The 16674-nt window shown below is 37.0% G+C and overlaps 1 protein-coding gene across 9 annotated transcripts in view; it reads left to right on the top strand.

Annotated features, from left to right (window-relative positions):
* ZNF280D (zinc finger protein 280D) overlaps window positions 1–16674 on the top strand; it is a 156625-nt gene that overhangs the window by 94333 nt on the left and 45618 nt on the right. For 8 of the 9 annotated variants that reach the window (XR_014326447.1, XM_082846422.1, XM_082846421.1 and 5 more), the window contains 3 exons: window positions 7775–7909; window positions 9718–10025; window positions 10502–10642. Coding sequence is in view for 8 of the 9 variants with exons in the window: in XM_082846422.1 (XP_082702548.1) it covers window positions 7775–7909; window positions 9718–10025; window positions 10502–10642 (584 nt within the window). In the remaining variant the exon portion in view is untranslated. The remainder of the gene's footprint in view (window positions 1–7774; window positions 7910–9717; window positions 10026–10501; window positions 10643–16674) is intronic. The other variant, XM_082846426.1, reaches the window with a different exon arrangement.

The raw sequence follows: 16674 nt of genomic DNA, 5'->3' as shown, positions 1-16674 counted from the left end.
TTTCTGTGCATTAATTTTGTATCCTGTTACTTTACCAAATTCATTGATTAGCTCTAGTAGTTTTCTGGTGGCATGTTTAGGATTCTCTATGTATAGTATCATGTCATCTGCAAACAGTGACAGCTTTACTTCTTCTTTTCCGATTTGGATTCCTTTTATTTCCTTTTCTTCTCTGATTGCTGTGGCTAAGACTTCCAAAACTATGTGAATAATAGTGGTAAGAGTGGGCAACCTTGTCTTGTTCCTGATCTTCGTAGAAATGGTTTCAGTTTTTCACCATTGAGGATGATGTTGGCTGTGGGTTTGTCATATATAGCCTTTATTATGTTGAGGAAAGTTCCCTCTATGCCTTCTTTCTGGAGGGTTTTTATCATAAATTGGTGTTGAATTTTGTCAAAAGCTTTCTCTGCATCTATTGAGATGATCATATGGTTTTCCTCCTTTAATTTGTTAATATGGTATATCACATTGATTGATTTGCGTATATTGAAGAATCCTTGCATTCCTGGGATAAACCCCATTTGATCATGGTGTATGATCCTTTTAATGTGCTGTTGGATTCTGTTTGCTAGCATTTTGTTGAGGATTTTTGCATCTATGTTCATCAGTGATATTGCTCTGTAGTTTTCTTTTTTTGTGACATCTTTGTTTTTGGTATCAGGGTGATGGTGGCTTCGTAGAATGAGTTTGGGAGAGTTCCTCCCTCTGCTGTATTTTGGAAGAGTTTGGGAAGGATAGGTGTTAGCTCTTCTCTAAATGTTTGATAGAATTCGACTGTGAAACCATCTGGTCCTGGGCTTTTGTTTGTTGGAAGATTTTTAATCACAGTTTCAATTTCAGTGCTTGTGATTGGTCTGTTCATATTTTCTATTCCTTCCTGGTTCAATCTCAGAAGGTCGTTCATTTCTAAGAATTTGTCCATTTTTTCCAGGTTGTCCATTTTATTGTCAAAGAGTTGCTTGTAGTAATCTCTCATGATCCTTTGTATTTCTGCAGTGTCAGTTGTTACTTCCTCTCTTTCATTTTTAGTTCTGTTGATTTGAGTCTTCTCCCTTTTTTTCTTGATGAGTCTGGCTAATGGTTTATCAATTTTGTTTATCTTCTCAAAGAACCAGCTTTTACTTTTATTCATCTTTGCTATCGTTTCCTTCATTTCTTTTTCATTTATTTCTGATCTGATCTTTATGATTTCTTTCCTTTTGGTAACTTTGGGGGTTTTTTTGTCCTTCTTTCTCTAATTGCTTTAGGTGTAAGGTTGGGTTGTTTATTTGAGAGTTTCTTGTTTCTTAAGGTAAGATTGTACTGCTATCGACTTCCCTCTTAGAACTGCTTTTGCTGCATCCTATAGATTTTGGGCATCGTGTTTTCTTTGTCATTTGTTTCTATGTATTGTTTGATTTCCTCTTTGATTTCTTCAGTGACTTCTTGGTTATTAAGTAGTGCATTGTTTAGCCTCCATGTGTTTGTATTTTTTACAGATTTTTTCCTGTAATTGATATCTAGTCTCATAGTGTTGTGGTCAGAAAAGATACTTGACACAATTTCAATTTTCTTAAATTTACCAAGGCTTGACTTGTGACCCAAGATATGATCCATCCTGGAGAATGTTCCATGAGCGCTTGAGAAGAAAGTGTATTCTCTTGTTTTTGAATGGAATGTCCTATAAATATCAGTGAAGTCCATCTTGTTTAATGTATCATTTAAAGCTGTGTTTCCTTATTTATTTTCGTTTTGGACGATCTGTACATTGGTAAAAGTGGGGTGTTAAAGTCCCCTACTATGATTGTGTTACTGTCGATTTCCCCTCTTATGGCTGTTAGCATTTGTCTTATGTATTGAGGTGCTTCTATGTTGGGTGCATAAATATTTACAATTGTTATATATCTTCTTGGATTGATACCTTGATCATTATGTAGTGTCCTTCTTTGTCTCCTGTAATAATCCTTGTTTTAAAGTCTATTTCTTCTGATATGAGAATTGCTACTCCAGCTTTCTTTTGATTTCCATTTGCATGGAATATCTTTTTCCATCCTCTCACTTTCAGTCTCTATGTGTCCCTAGGTCTCAGGTGGGTCTCTTGTAGACAGCATATGTTTGGGTCTTGTTTTTGTATCCATTCAGCCAATCTGTGTCTTTTGGTGGGAGCACTTTGTCCATTTACATTTAAGGTAATTATTGATATGTATGTTCCTATTACCATTTTCTTAATTGTTTTGGGTTCGTTATTGTAGGTCTTTTCCTTCTCTTGTGTTTCCTCCCTAGAGAAGTTCCTTTAGCATTTGTTGTAAAGCTGGTTCAGTTGTGAATTCTCTTAGCTTTTACTTCTCTGTAAAGGTTTCAGTTTCTCTGTCAAATCTGAATGAGATCCTTGCTGGACAGAGTAATCTTGGTTGTAGGTTTTTCCCTTTCATCAGTTTAAATATGTCCTGACACTCCCTTCTGGCTTGCAGAATTTCTGCTGAAAGATCAGCTGTTAACCTTATTGGGATTCCCTTGTATGTTATTTGTTGTTTTTCCTTTGCTGCTTTTAATATTTTTTCTTTGTATTTAATTTTTGTCAGTTTGATTAATATGTGTCTTGGCGTGTTTCTCCTTGGATTTACCCTGTATGGGACTCTCTGTGCTTCCTGGACTTGATTAACTATTTCCTTACCCATATTAGGGAAGTTTTCAATTATAATCTCTTCAAGTATTTTCTCAGTCCCTTTCTTTTTCTCTTCTTCTACTGGGACCCCTATAATTCGAATGTTGGTGCGTTTATTGTTGTCCCAGAGGTCTCTGAGACTGTCCTCAGTTCTTTTCATTCTTTTTTCTTCATTCTGCTCTGCAGTAGTTATTTCCACTATTTTATATTCCAGGTCATTTATCCTTTCTTATGCCTCAGTTATTCTGCTATTGGTCCGTTCTAGAGAATTTTTAATTTCATTTATTGTGGTGTTTATGGCTGTTTGTTTGCTCTTTAGTTCTTCTAGGTCCATGTTAAACGTTTTTTGTATTTTCTGCATTCTATTTCCAAGATTTTGGATCATGTTTACTATCATTATTCTGAATTCTTTTTCAGGTAGACTGCCTATTTCCTCTTCATTTGTTAGGTCTGGTGGATTTTTGCCTTGCTCTTTCATGTGCTGTGTGTTTCTTTGTCTTCTCGTTTTGCTTAACTTACTGTGTTTTGGGTCTCCTTTTCACAGGCTGCAGGTTCATAGTTCCTGTTGTTTTTGTTGTCTGCCCCCAGTGGCTAAGGTTGGTTCAGTGGGTTGTGTAGGCTTCCTGGTGGAGGGGACTAGTGCCTGTGTTCTGGTGGATGAGGCTAGATCTTGTCTTTCTGGTGGGCAGGTCCACGTCTGGTGGTGTGTTTTGGGGTGTCTGTGGACTTATTATGATTTTAGGCAGCCTCTCTGCTAATGGGTGGGGTTGTGTTCCTGACTTGCTAGTTGTTTGGCATATGGTGTCCAGCACTGTAGGTTGCTGGTCGTTGAGTGGAGCTGGGTCTTGGCGTTGAGTTGGAGATGATATTCGCCTTTTGATATTATGTGGAGCTGGGAGGTCTCTGTTGGACCTTGGCTCTCCCCCACTCAGAGGCACAGCCCTGACACCTGGCTGGAGTACCAAGAGCGTGTCATCCACATGGCTCAGAATAAAAAGCCGAAAAAAGGAAAGAAAGAGAAAAAAAGATAAAATAAAATTAAAAAGTTATTAAAATAAAAGCAAAAAGTAATTATTAAAAAAAGTTTTGAAAGTAATTAAAAAAGAAAGGAAGAAAGAGAACAACCAAACCAAAAAACAAATCCACCGATAACAAGCACTGAAAATTATACTAAAAAACAAAAACAAACAAAAAAAACGTACAGACAGAACCCTAGGACAAATGGTTAAAGCAAAGCTATATAGACAAAATCACACACAGAAGCATATACATACAGACTCACAAAAAGAGAAAAAGGGAAAAAAAATATATCGTTGCTCCTGAAGTCCACCTCCTCAATTTGGGATGATTCCTTGTCTATTCAGGTATTCCACAGATGCAGGGTACATCAAGTTGATGGTGGTGTTTTAATCTGCTGCTCCTGAGGCTGCTGGGTGAGATTTCCCTTTCTCTTCTTTGTTTGCACAGCTGCTGGGCTTCAGCTTTGGATTTGGCCCCGCCTCTGCGTGTAGGTCGCCTGTGGGCGTGTGTTCTTTGCTCAGACAGGGCAGGGTTAAAGGAGCAGCTAATTCGGGGGTCTGCCTCACTCAGGCCGGGGAGAGGGAGGGTTACGGAGTTCGGGGTGGGCCTGCGGCGGTAGAGGCCAGTGTGACGTTGCACCAGCCTGAGGCGTGCCGTGCGTTCTCCCGGGGAAGTTGTCCCTGGATCACGGGACCCTGGCAGTGGCGGGCTGTACAGGCTCCCCGGAAGGGGGGGTATGGATAGTGACCTGTGCTCGCACACAGGCTTCTTGGTGGCGGCAGCAGCAGCCTTAGCGTCTCATGCCCGTCTCTGGGGTCCGCGCTGATAGCCGCCGCTTGCGCCCGTCTCTGGAGCTCCTTTAAGCGGCACTCTTAATCCCCTCTCCTGGTGCACCAGGAAACAAAGAGGCAAGAAAAAGTCTCTTGCCTCTTAGGCAGGTCCCAACTTTCTCCCAAACTCCCTCCCGGCTGGCTGTGATGCACTAGCCCCTTCAGGCTGTGTTCACGCAGCCAACCCCTGTCCTCTCCCTGGGATCCGACCGAAGCCGGAGCCTCAGCTCCCAGCCCTCACCCGTCCCGGCGGGTGAGCAGACAAGCCTCTTGGGCTGGTGCGTGCTGGTCGGCACGGATCCTCTGTGGGGGAATCTTTCCACTTTGCCCTCCGCACCCCCGTTACTGCACTCTCCTCGTGGCTCCGAAGCTTACCCCCGCTCCTCCACCGCAGTCTCCACCCGCAAAGGGGCTTCCTAGTGTGTGGAAACGTTTCCTCCTTCACAGCTTCCTCCCACTGGTGCAGGTCCTGTCCCTATTCTTTTGTCTGTGTTTTTTCTTTTTTCTTTTGCCCTACCCAGGTACGTGGGGAGTTTCTTGCCTTTTGGGAGGTCTGAGGTCTTCTGCCAGCCTTCAGTAGGTGTTCTGTAGGAGTTGTTCCACATGTAAATGTATTTCTGATGTATTTGTGGGGAGGAAGGTGATCTCCACGTCTTACTCGTCTGCCATCTTGAAGCTCCTCCCTGGCTGTGTGATTTTTAATCAGTTTTTATACCCTGAGTTTCATGTCTTCTCTTGACATGCGTGTCCAGTTTTCTTTTTTGTGTATTTGGAGCACCTAGGAGGTAGACAGCCAGCAGTTAAGAGGGGAAAATCTATCAATAAGAAGGATCATCATGCATCCTTCAAGAAATTTCCAATTTGTATGATTATTTACAAAAGACTGGAAAATTATAGCTGAGCAAAAACTTGTATTTGAGATGACATTATTAGAGCAATGTCATGTATATATAGTGGCCTTGTCTTGTATATATAGTGGCCAAAAACGGGCCTCTCTGAAGGAAATAAAGGAGTAAGCTGTGAGGAAATCTGGGAGAAGTAACATTATATCGGGAGTGAAGTGATTGTGTACCTGGAGCACTCAAAGAACATCACAGAGGCCAGTTGTGGCTGGAGCAGAGTAAAGTAATAAGAGGAAAAGTAGTAGGAAATAAGGTTGTAGCAATAGAATGCAGGCCAATTCATATAGAGCCTTGTAAACCAGAATCAGGACTTTGGAAAACCATCAGCATTTTAGGCATGTGAAAGATCTGCCATGTTTTAAGATCATTGGCAGCTGTGAAGAGAATAGACCATAGGGAAGAAAGAACATGAAAGGGAGAACATAGGAGGTTATTATTAGTCAAGTTGAGTGTCTTGGACAAGTATTGTAGCAGTGGTTGTAGGTAATAAGTGGAAATATTATGACAGTTTTTGAAGGTAGAGCTGACACCTTTTATTAATGGGTTGGATATGGGATGTGAGAGAGAGTGACCAAGTTTTTTGTCCTAAGCAGCTGCAAGAGTGGAATTTTCATATATTGTCATATGGTGAAGACTGAGGAAAGAACATATTTTGGGAGGGAGGGAGGTAGGAAAGAAATCCAGAATTCAGTTTTGTCCCTGTTGGTTTGAGATGCATATTAGACATCAAGTAGTGATATCAAATAGGTAGTTGGATAGGTGATACTTAAAGCGGTGAATTGAAAAGGTAACCTCGGGAGGGATTATAGATAGAGAAAAGATTTCTGGGTACTGGATTCTGGAGAACTTTTTTTCTGTCCTCTTGACTTGGTATCTGTTTCTTGCCCACGTTTTCTCTTTTTCTTCCTCTTCTTTGAGCAAATATGAGTGAATTTAAGTTGCCTGTACCTCCAAAAATGCATCACACTTCTAAAATAGTCTAAAGATGCACCTAAAATACAATACAAACATATTATATTTATATATTGCTTTGAACTTTGAAAAGAACTTTTATTTATGAAACGCCTGGTGTGTGCCAGTACTGTGCTAGGTACTTCCCAGTGTATTATCTGTTCGAATTTTATAAATGATTGATTGTATTTAAATGGAAATAGTGATGTATCTGGCAGATCGTAGCTTTAGAGAAAACATTCTTTTGTATTTATATGTTGTTTCAGTTTATATATATGTTTGCATATACATATATAATTTTTAAATTAATGAGAGCATAAATATCAATATTGTAGTTGATATTGTGTAGTAGAAAGAACACTGGATTAGGTGTCTGGCAGTTGTCACTGAATAGCTATGGGAAAGTGATTTGGATTTTTCTTGGGTCCTGTTTCCCATCTGTGGAATAACAGGATTAAGTTTGAGGAGGGACTTAGTCAAGGGGTCTCAGCCAGTAAGTGGATTGGGAATAGTTGTTTTTATTTATGCTTCCATATCCACACTGTGCAGTGTTGTAGCCACTAGCTGTATGTGGCTATTTAACCTTAAATTAATTAAAATTAAATAAAATTTAAAATTTGTTTGCTCAGTTTCACTTGGCACATTTCAGGTGCTCATTAACCACATATGTCTAGTTGATACTGTATTGGGTAATGCAGCTCTAGAACGTTTTCATCATTGAAGAAAGTTTTATTAGACAACACTGCTTTATACAACCATTGCTATAACAACTTTCTCTGAAATCTGTGGTTGGCTATTTGAATTTATTTTTCCAACTTGTCAACCAACTAGAAATAGCAAAAGTTAAAAAGAATTTACTCTTTTATAGGATAAAAATGTAGTATAGTTCATTTTCACAGTATCATGTGTCTAAGTACTTTAAAATTGTAATTAAAAGAGCTTTCATCCCTGGTGGCGCAGTGGTTGAGAGTCCACCTACGGATGCGGGGGACGCGGGTTCGTGCCCTAGTCCTGGAGGATCCCATGTGCCGCGGACCGGCTGGGCCCGTGAGCCATGGCCGCTGAGCCTGCGTGTCCGGAGCCTGTGCTCTGCGGCGGGAGAGGCCACGGCAGTGAGAGGCCCGCGTACCGCAAAAAAAAAAAAAAAAAAAGAGCTTTCATAGCACTATTGAGAGAACTTTAATTAGAATCTATTGATGCAACTTTCATGTTCAATTTCTGGATAGTAACAGACATTTTTGAAACCTAAATACTAATGCAAAGAATGTTTTAAAAAATAAAACAATATTTTGCTATTATATATGTTAAGAGATGTAAAATGCTAGTTTTAAAATTAGTATCATTAAAATTAAATCAGAGCAGTTTCAGGACACAATATTTGTGGTTGTAGAAATTATTTTTCTTCACTTTTTCTGTTTTCTAAACAGAAAAAAGGAATACATCGTTGTACAAAATGCAGACTACAGTTTTTAACATGCAAAGAGAAAATGGATCACAAGACTCAGCATCATCGGACATTTATAAAACCTAAACAACTAGAAGGATTGCCTCCAGGAACAAAAGTGAGTTCAAATATGCTGTATTTTAACATTTTGTATGATAATAGACAACTCCTGCCTGGTTTTATTTATTGAATAGAATACTTTAAAAATGATTTCTGATTTAATTAAGACTTTAATTTTAGGTTTTACCATTCCTATGTTTAGGAATAAAACTTCTAACCATTGCTTTTTGGTCAGTAGTGTGTGCAACTCTAGAGTGGTATTCCTTTGTAAAATGTATAGCTAGATTAACTGTTCCAGGGTTAATGGGTTATGTCAATGTTACATAGGCTATTTTGGAGCTATTCCAGTTGGCAGTGTATATGTCATTTTTATCTGTTAAACTGTAAGATGCTTGAGATCAGGAATCATGTTTTATTTATCTTTGTGTCCTCAGCATCTGGTATAGTGCCTTGAATGCTGTAGGTTCTCAGATGTTTATTGAAATTGTTATTACTGAGTCTACTCTCAGAGAAGCAAGTTCTGCTGCTGGATAGCATTATGTTTTAAGTGAGCAAACACATGTCTGACTGCATACTGATGATTGTAATTTACTTTTCCCTTTTTGCCTTATATACCTCTGTTTTTTCTGACTTCTTTATACACAGTCAGCTCTTGAATATTTGCTCCAGTGGAGGGAAACAGAGGCATGGATAATCCAAAGTGAAATAATCCCCAAAACATTTATATTTGGCTTTGGGTTCTTACCTTTGAATGTGGGTATGTCTGTTATTTGAATTAACTAAAACAATATAAAGCCATGCTCTGAAGACCTAGAGCAAGAGAAGCTATCCAGCATCCTTCCCTGCAATCCATTCATTCCATGCTGGGACTAGACATGCAGAACACTAATGTAAGCAGTGCAGTCCTCTCTCATATTTTCCCTTAATAATAATAATAATAATGATACTAAATGTTTTTAGAGCACCTTAGAATTAGGCTTTTGTTATGTTTATTCATATATTCTATTATTTAATCCATATAGTAAGCCAGTGAGGTAGACGAGGGAAGTATTGTCCCTTATCATAGATAAAGGAGCTTAGAGAGGATGTTACTGATTCAAGGTCACATGGCTAGAAAGGAGTGGTATTAGCTTTAACCTCAGGTCTTTTGATTCCTAGTCCAATGCCTTTGTATGATACTAAAGCACATGTTTTTCATGGTACTTCCTCATAGGCTGTGGGGGGGGTGTATAGTCAAATGATTAATGAGAAAGTTGGAGCAGTTGTGTTTTTCATTGTCACCCAGCAAATATAATTTCTTAATACCAAATGTTAAGTCTTGTATTAGCTTCCTTTAAGGAAATTCTAAGTATTATTAAACTCGCCCTGCAGTATAGTGAATTGATACAACCCCTCACATAACCTTTGTAAACATAAATCGTGCCCAATGAGCCCCTGGAAAGAAGTCACATTTACTGTAGATCTCTTTGTTTTATAGTTGTCGAAGGGTAACAGTCCTTTCTAGGCTTTGAGATTTAAATTTTGACCTCTGTGTTTGTGAATTTTTAGTTATATCAGAGCATAGAAATAGCTATGGAATGTGCTCTTTTAATATTCATATAATTTGCTTTAACTCCTAATTATCCATTAATAACTCTTAACATATAACTGATATCAGTACAAAAATGTAAGATTACAAGTGAGTAAATATCAAGTTTAATTTCATTTAATTGATATGAACATTTAGAATAAATGGAAGACTTACCAGTTACAGTTTATACTTGCCCTTTCCAAAAACTTGATGTTTAACTTTTCGTTATGCAGTGATATTTTAACAGTAATGCAGTGATTAATTTTCTAAAGCAAATATTATCTTCATTTTTGTAGGTTACTATTCGAGCTTCAGTTGGCCCTCTTCAATCAGGATCTTCAACTACACCTACCATTAGTGCAAGCACTTCTACCCTTCAGCTCTCACCTCCAAGGACTAAAAATATAACTGCTAAAAATCCCACAAAATCTAACACAAGTAAACCTAATATAACTAAATCCATTGCAAGTAAACCTAATGCAAGTAAGCCTAATGGAAGTAAATCTAAATACAAATCAAAAATATCTAATATGCAAAAGAAACAAAGCACATTGGCTAGTAGCAATAAAAAAAGTAAAGTCAATACAGCATTGAGGAATTTAAGGTAATCTTTTATTCTTGATACACAATACTAATTTAATCTTAAGTATAAAAACTTTATTTAATATAAATTTACCCTATTACACAACTCTCTTGTACATTTATACACGGTCACTTAAGGCCAAGCAAATAATAAAAAATATTTTTTACAACAGTTGAACAGTACTTGAATTACTGTTTTTCTATAATATTCATTTATTACACTGGTGTTTTATGTTGTGCTTATATCTTGTGATGTTTGAATTGGTTAATTTAACCAATGGATTAATCCCTTTTTTCCAGTAAGAAACATTAGCTGATATTAGATTTTTTATATTTATTCTAGCTGCTGTTCCATAGCAGATTTTTCAAATAATAAGTCTCTGTTTGAAGATGTTAATTTAAACACCTTAGCTTTAATTAACAGAAAATTAATAAGGTGGTCCCTTATTATTTTTGTTTTAAAATATATTTTTATCATTTTCTTTATATCTCTATAAGGTGTCGTCGGGGAGTTCACAAGTGCATTGAGTGTTGTTCTGAAATAAAAGATTTTGCAAACCATTTTCCTACATATGTCCACTGTAGTTTTTGCAGATACAACACTAGCTGTAGCAAAGCCTATGTGAATCATATGATGAGGTAAGATGAGTTAAACATCTATAATTACCAATTAAAATTACAGTTCAGCAAGTTTGTTTTTGAAAACAGTTATCCTATTAGAAGTCAGTTTTTCTCTTCTAAGAAAACTTTTAAGATGATTCCTGGCACTATTTTCCGGCATAGTAATTCATGAAGTTCCTGGAAACTCGAATTTTAAGAACAGTTAGACTAATGAAATTAGGATAGGTTTGTTAGGGAAAATAGTTTTTCTATGGGAATTTTTTTTCCTATAGAACTTTCAAACATGGTTACTTCCAAAGACAGAAAAGTAAATGTTTTAAGTATATTTATGAAACAAATACATGTAATCTCATGAGTGTTATTCTCTTCAAAGCAGTCACTTTGAGAGTTTCCAGGGTTTTCAGTGATGTTAGAAACTTCATTGAGTCTGTTTCTCTCTCTCTTTTTCTCTGTAATGCATCTCTCTGTCCATCCATCCATCAAGCCATGTCTCCTTGCATTCATTGAGTGAAATGAGAGACTATTTCAGTCATGATGCCATTGTTGGAATTATTTTTCTTTAATTCATTCAACTTAGATAATTAGAGTATTCTATGCAGAGAGAGCCTTCATAGCCTATGTTATCTTCATTTGTATCTCATTAGTTGGGGCATCCTTCAGGATGGATTTTTATTTTTTAAAAAATAGTCAAAAATTGGGACTTCCCTGGCAGTCCAGTGGTTAAGACTCTGCGCTTCCAGTGCAGGGAGTGTGGGTTCCATCCCTGGTCAGGGAACTAAGATCCCACATGCCACGTGGCGTGGCAAAAAAAAAAAAAAAGAAAGAAAAAAATAGTGACAGTTTATGAGAATAAAACATTTAAAAAATAAATAAATAAAATTTTAAAAAAGAGTCAAAAGTTGTTCAGATATAAGCCAGTTAGGTTGATTATTCAAAGTGAGGTTCCATTTTTTCAAAAGTTAGAATATGATTAATAAAAGTGATTTTCTTATAGATCAAAACATGACCTCTGTGTTACTTTCTGGTCATTATCAGGTACTCCTTTCAAGGACTCTCCCACGTTTCTTGATGGCTCCGGCACCTCTCTCACAGTTTTTTAACCCCCTGGATGACTAGCCTGACATTATGGTAACTTGACTTCTTTAGTGCCAGTGCTTTACATCACCTTTAGACTTGTATCCCCTTTCTTACCACAGTACTATTTTAATCTTGTCATATATACTGTTCATTTCTTTTGAATTCCCATTTCCCAATGACTTTCTGGGCTTTGAGTTCTTTTTCCAGTCCAGCAGCACCTATCTAACTATAGTCATCGTCACCCTCAGGGTCATCTGTTTTGATTGCTGCTTTGTTTTTGTTCTAGAATCCTTTACACATTTAGTCATGCTTACCTGGCATAAAGGCCAAAGACTTGACCATCTTCTTCTGAACTTTATGCTCAATTCTAGACCCCCAAATAGTGCTTGATTCAATCAACTCTGACTCATGATCTTTAACTTGAATTGGGTCCTGTCTTTTTATTTTTAAATACTTCTTTATTCTTACCTACAGTATCTGATTAAACATTTTTTTGGTACTCTATAAAGATTTTATTTCAGATTCTCTTAGTTATTAACATGGCCTACAAATACACAGTTGGAGGTCATCCTTTTAATTAATCTTTTCAGCCTCAAATTTTTTTCCTGTTACATTTATCCAGGCATTAATCTCAGAAATCAAACATGTTCTACTTCTCCAAAGTTAACCCTGCCCCTTATCTCCTCTAGTTCTTCCACAACTTCATTCAGTTAATTTGCAACTTCATCTTCTATCTACCAGGTTCCTTCTGCTTACAGATGATTTCAGGTATTTTTTTTAAGATGAGGGAGACTTGTCCTTACTCCCTACTTTCCTTATCTCTTGTCTTCTTATTACCATGAACATTTGTAAAAAGTATTTGTTACTAGCATATTCGTGATTCATTTCTTTACCTTTTAATTTGAGTATCATCCTCACCTACCAACTAACACTGCCCCTTTAAAGATTATCAAGTACTGATCCCCGTATTTATTCACTTTTTTTCACTCTTACTACTCTATGACTTCTTTAGAGTCATTGTTGTCACTCACTTTTTTTTTTTTTTTTTTTTTTGCGGTACGCGGGCCTCTCACTGCTGTGGCCCCTCCCGTTGCGGAGCACAGGCTGCTGACGCGCAGGCTCAGCGGCCATGGCTCACGGGCCCAGCCACTCCGCGGCATGTGGGATCTTCCCAGACCTGGGCACGATCCCGTGTCCCCTGCATCGGCAGGCGGACTCTCAACCACTGCGCCACCAGGGAAGCCCTGTCACTCACTTTTGAAACTGTTCTCCTCAGCTTGTGTTTAACCGTTACCACTATTTTTCTTCTTCCTTTTTGCCTACTCCTATTCATCACCTTCCTTCAGCTCTTCTCACCTCCTTACATTTCCTTTCTTCGTAATGTAACCACTGTCACTTTTACCTTTCAACTTTGAATCTTCCAGTTTCATTCCTTAGTTTTCCTGAGATCTAACTCTGTATTTCTAATTATTTCATGTTTTGTTTTGTTTTTACCTTTGACTCATTGGCATCTAAAAAGAACCTAAATAAATCAAACATTATCATCTTTCCAGAATTCACTTTACTACCATCCAGTACTCTTTCAGGGCATCATTTGTGTGAATGTGGAATACCAGCTGGAAAAAATTCACTGTTGCAAGTATCTTAAGCTTGTGAAGTTCCCTTGGTCTGCCACTGTGCATCATGGCTTCCTGAGACAACACCTTCTGCATTCTGCCTCTCTGCCTCCCACCTACTACAGTGGACTACACCTATAATCCATTTCCTCTAAACCAGGCCCCGGCCATCCTTTCCCAAGTGTACTTCTGTGTGGAATGTCTCTTGTTCTTTGACAAATGTATGGCTCCCCAAATACGGCCTTAATTCTGCCCTTAGTTTATAGGGGAGCAAATTGGAAAATATTTTGTGTTTTCCTAAGCCAAGGGTCATTCTACTCTTCCCTTTCCCATTATCATAGGCTTCTCATTTGTCCTATAAAACCGCCACATCCATTCTATTCTAAAACATTCCCAGTTAGCCCAACTCCCTTCTACCCTTATCCCAATTCCCAGTGAGCCCCAACCCTGCACTTCATTGTCAGGACACACAATCCTACTCATGGTTAGCCTCATGTGGAACTGAAAGCTTCCACTGCCACTCTTAGGGTTTGGTAAATCACTTTTCCTTTTTCTCTACTTCATATGTACCCTTGCCTCACTCACTGCCTTAGGTATCTCCCATTGAATGGCCCAACCACTACTTCTTCCCAGTGTGAATTCTTGTTACAGGCTTGAGTTTTATATGTACAGAAACTTCATTTTCTCCAGAGAATGAGTCCCTTAAATCCCTATCCCATACTACCTCTGTACTCTCAATTGGTTTTTTCCCCTCCAGTCTCAGACTGCTCTTCTCCAGAATAAACTTTCTCCCATACTCATTTTTGACAAGTGGCTTTTCCTTATTTGTTAGTCCCTGGAATACCCCTGTCCTTCCTTTCACTTTACCTTCTTTGAAGTGTCTGATCACCACAACCACTCACAGGGATCATTCCTTGCTTTGAGTTGTGTGCCATTCATCTGTTCTGCCTTTTGTTATGTTTGTTTGTATGTGTATTATCTCGTTGAGAAGAAGGGGCTCTTTGTATTTACCATGTCACCTAGCACATTACAAACAGCAAGTGAGAGTCATTATTGTAATTATAAAAGAAAGCCTCTAAATAAAATCTCAAAAGAGGATATTAAAAAATCTTATGCAGTTGGAGCATTTTTGGAATAAGACTCTTACAAAGAAGAGCATCATTAAACATATAATTTTTAAGTGATTTTTAAAAGAAGTAGCATTATTTGGGTTTGGTTGTTTAAATTATTGCACCCTGTTTGCTTATAGCCTTTAGGTAGCAGTAGAAGTCACCTGAAAAAATGAAAATGCATTACTGTGTAATATTGCTATTATTCTTCAACATTATGTATAAGAAAGAAGGCTTTTTTCTCTACATGTAATAGAATTAAGGTAATAGCCATAAGTACCTAATATCTCTTTTTGTAGCAGAGCTTACTGTTTGCTAAGAAGTGTGGTAAGCTGGTGGTGAAGAATCTGACAAATCTGGATTTGAAACCAAGCTTCACCATTTATTTATTACATGTGTGACTTTGGGCAAATTACTTAACTGATTCCCATTTTCCTTTTCTTGAAGAGAAAGTTACTGTGATTATTAGAGGAAATGTACTTAAAGTGCTTAATAAAATGATTTGCACTTAGGAGATATTCAAGTAATTTTAGGTATTATTTCTAAATTGTCATTATTCAGTATCATAAAGTCCTTGCCTTTAATTTTCACAATTTAGTAGGAGAGATATATTTACCTAGCTTAATGTGATAAACAAATGACTGTGAGAGCCCAGAGAAGGTAACGATGAATTCTTTAAACAAGAAATGAGAAGGTATTGTATAAATGACATTTCATTTAGGCTTTGAAGGATGATTTAAAATTTTTCCAAGGAAAAAGAAAGCTGGTATAACAATTTGTTCCTATATAATAATAAGACAGATTCCTGAATTAATTTTTACAGGATATGCTTGAGTTCATTATATTTTTTATATAGATTTATTGGCACTAAATAATAGTCATTAGAAAAACAGTTAAGATTATTGTGATGGCATCATAAATGGTCTTCTGTCCACAACCCACCCCTTCAGCCCTTTTCCATTTCTTCCTTTCTTTTGTTACTAATATCTGGTCAGGATATTTTTTGGCCTAAAATCCTTTACCTTCCTAATATTAATAGGATGAAGTTCAAATTTTCTGGAGAATGTAAGACCTTTTAATATCTAATTCCTAACTACTTTTCCAAGAGCCTTCAACTCTTATTTTCTTTGCTTTGCCTGGAGTAAGTCAGTATATGGAGCTTCCTAACTGAAATGTACTACTAATTGTGCTGACTTCTCCATTTACCTGCAGCTTTCCCTCATGCAACCACAAAACTGTGTGTGTGTCACTGTTGATGTTTATCCTGTGATAATGAATATATATTCACTTGTTTAGCATATGTTTATTAGGCATTTATTCTGTGCCAGATGCTTTTTGACAACCTTCCCCCCCCAAACCCTGGACCATGAACTCTAAGGCAAACAACCTGCTTTATTGTATCATCAACCTCCAGTTTGGTGTCTTAATAGTAGGCATACTGTCAATATTGTTGCATACTTTTGTATTTTTTCAGAGGTAAACTTTTTACTTGTATCAAAGCAAGATGGTCAAAGGGAGTTTTTTTTGCCTCTAGTCTTATTGAAGTATAATTTATTTACAGTAAAATTCATCTATTTTTAGAGAATAGCTTAATGAGTTTGGTAATTATGTATATATAGTCTAAGTAGATGGTGAATTTTCAAAACTAGATTTTAATGTTATGTTTTACTGTATCGTAATAAAAATATTAACCTTTTTTTTTCCTTTATTAGATTATTTCCCTATTGTTATTAACTTTACACAGGTCTATTAGGAAGAAGAAAGGTAGTTTTTTTTTCCCTCTGTTGGTGAGCTACAGATCCACTTTTCCATTCCTATAATACACAAAACTAGAAGAATGGAATTTGTGTAATAAATATAAATAAAATAACAGTATAAGTCTTTTTTTATAGGTAGGGAACTCTAAATTAAAACTGGATTCAGACAACTAAAATTTTAAAAGTACCAACATTTTAATAAGGTGCAAGTTATAGACAGAAATGGAAACCATCAAAAGACCCTAAAACGTAATTTTTTCCTCTCCTCTTACCAAATAAAGAAACCGAAACAGTCTGTTGAGAAGGAAGAAAGAGCTTTTAAAAGTTACTTTTAAATCTCATTAAAAAAAATAATTTACTTGGTTCACATTATTTGGGAATCAGATAAAATCTGGGACACACTCTGAGGAAATACAGTTATGTGCACAAATTTTTGCATATTATTTCAGTGGTTCCCAACCTCTTGATGGTTTCTTCCTAAAAAAACCATT

This window comes from Leucopleurus acutus, assembly GCF_964270905.1.
Source record: "Leucopleurus acutus genome assembly, chromosome: 1".
NCBI lineage: Eukaryota > Metazoa > Chordata > Mammalia > Artiodactyla > Delphinidae > Leucopleurus > Leucopleurus acutus.
Note: the sequence above shows the minus strand (reverse complement) of the source record. Positions and strands in the feature narration are given on the sequence as shown.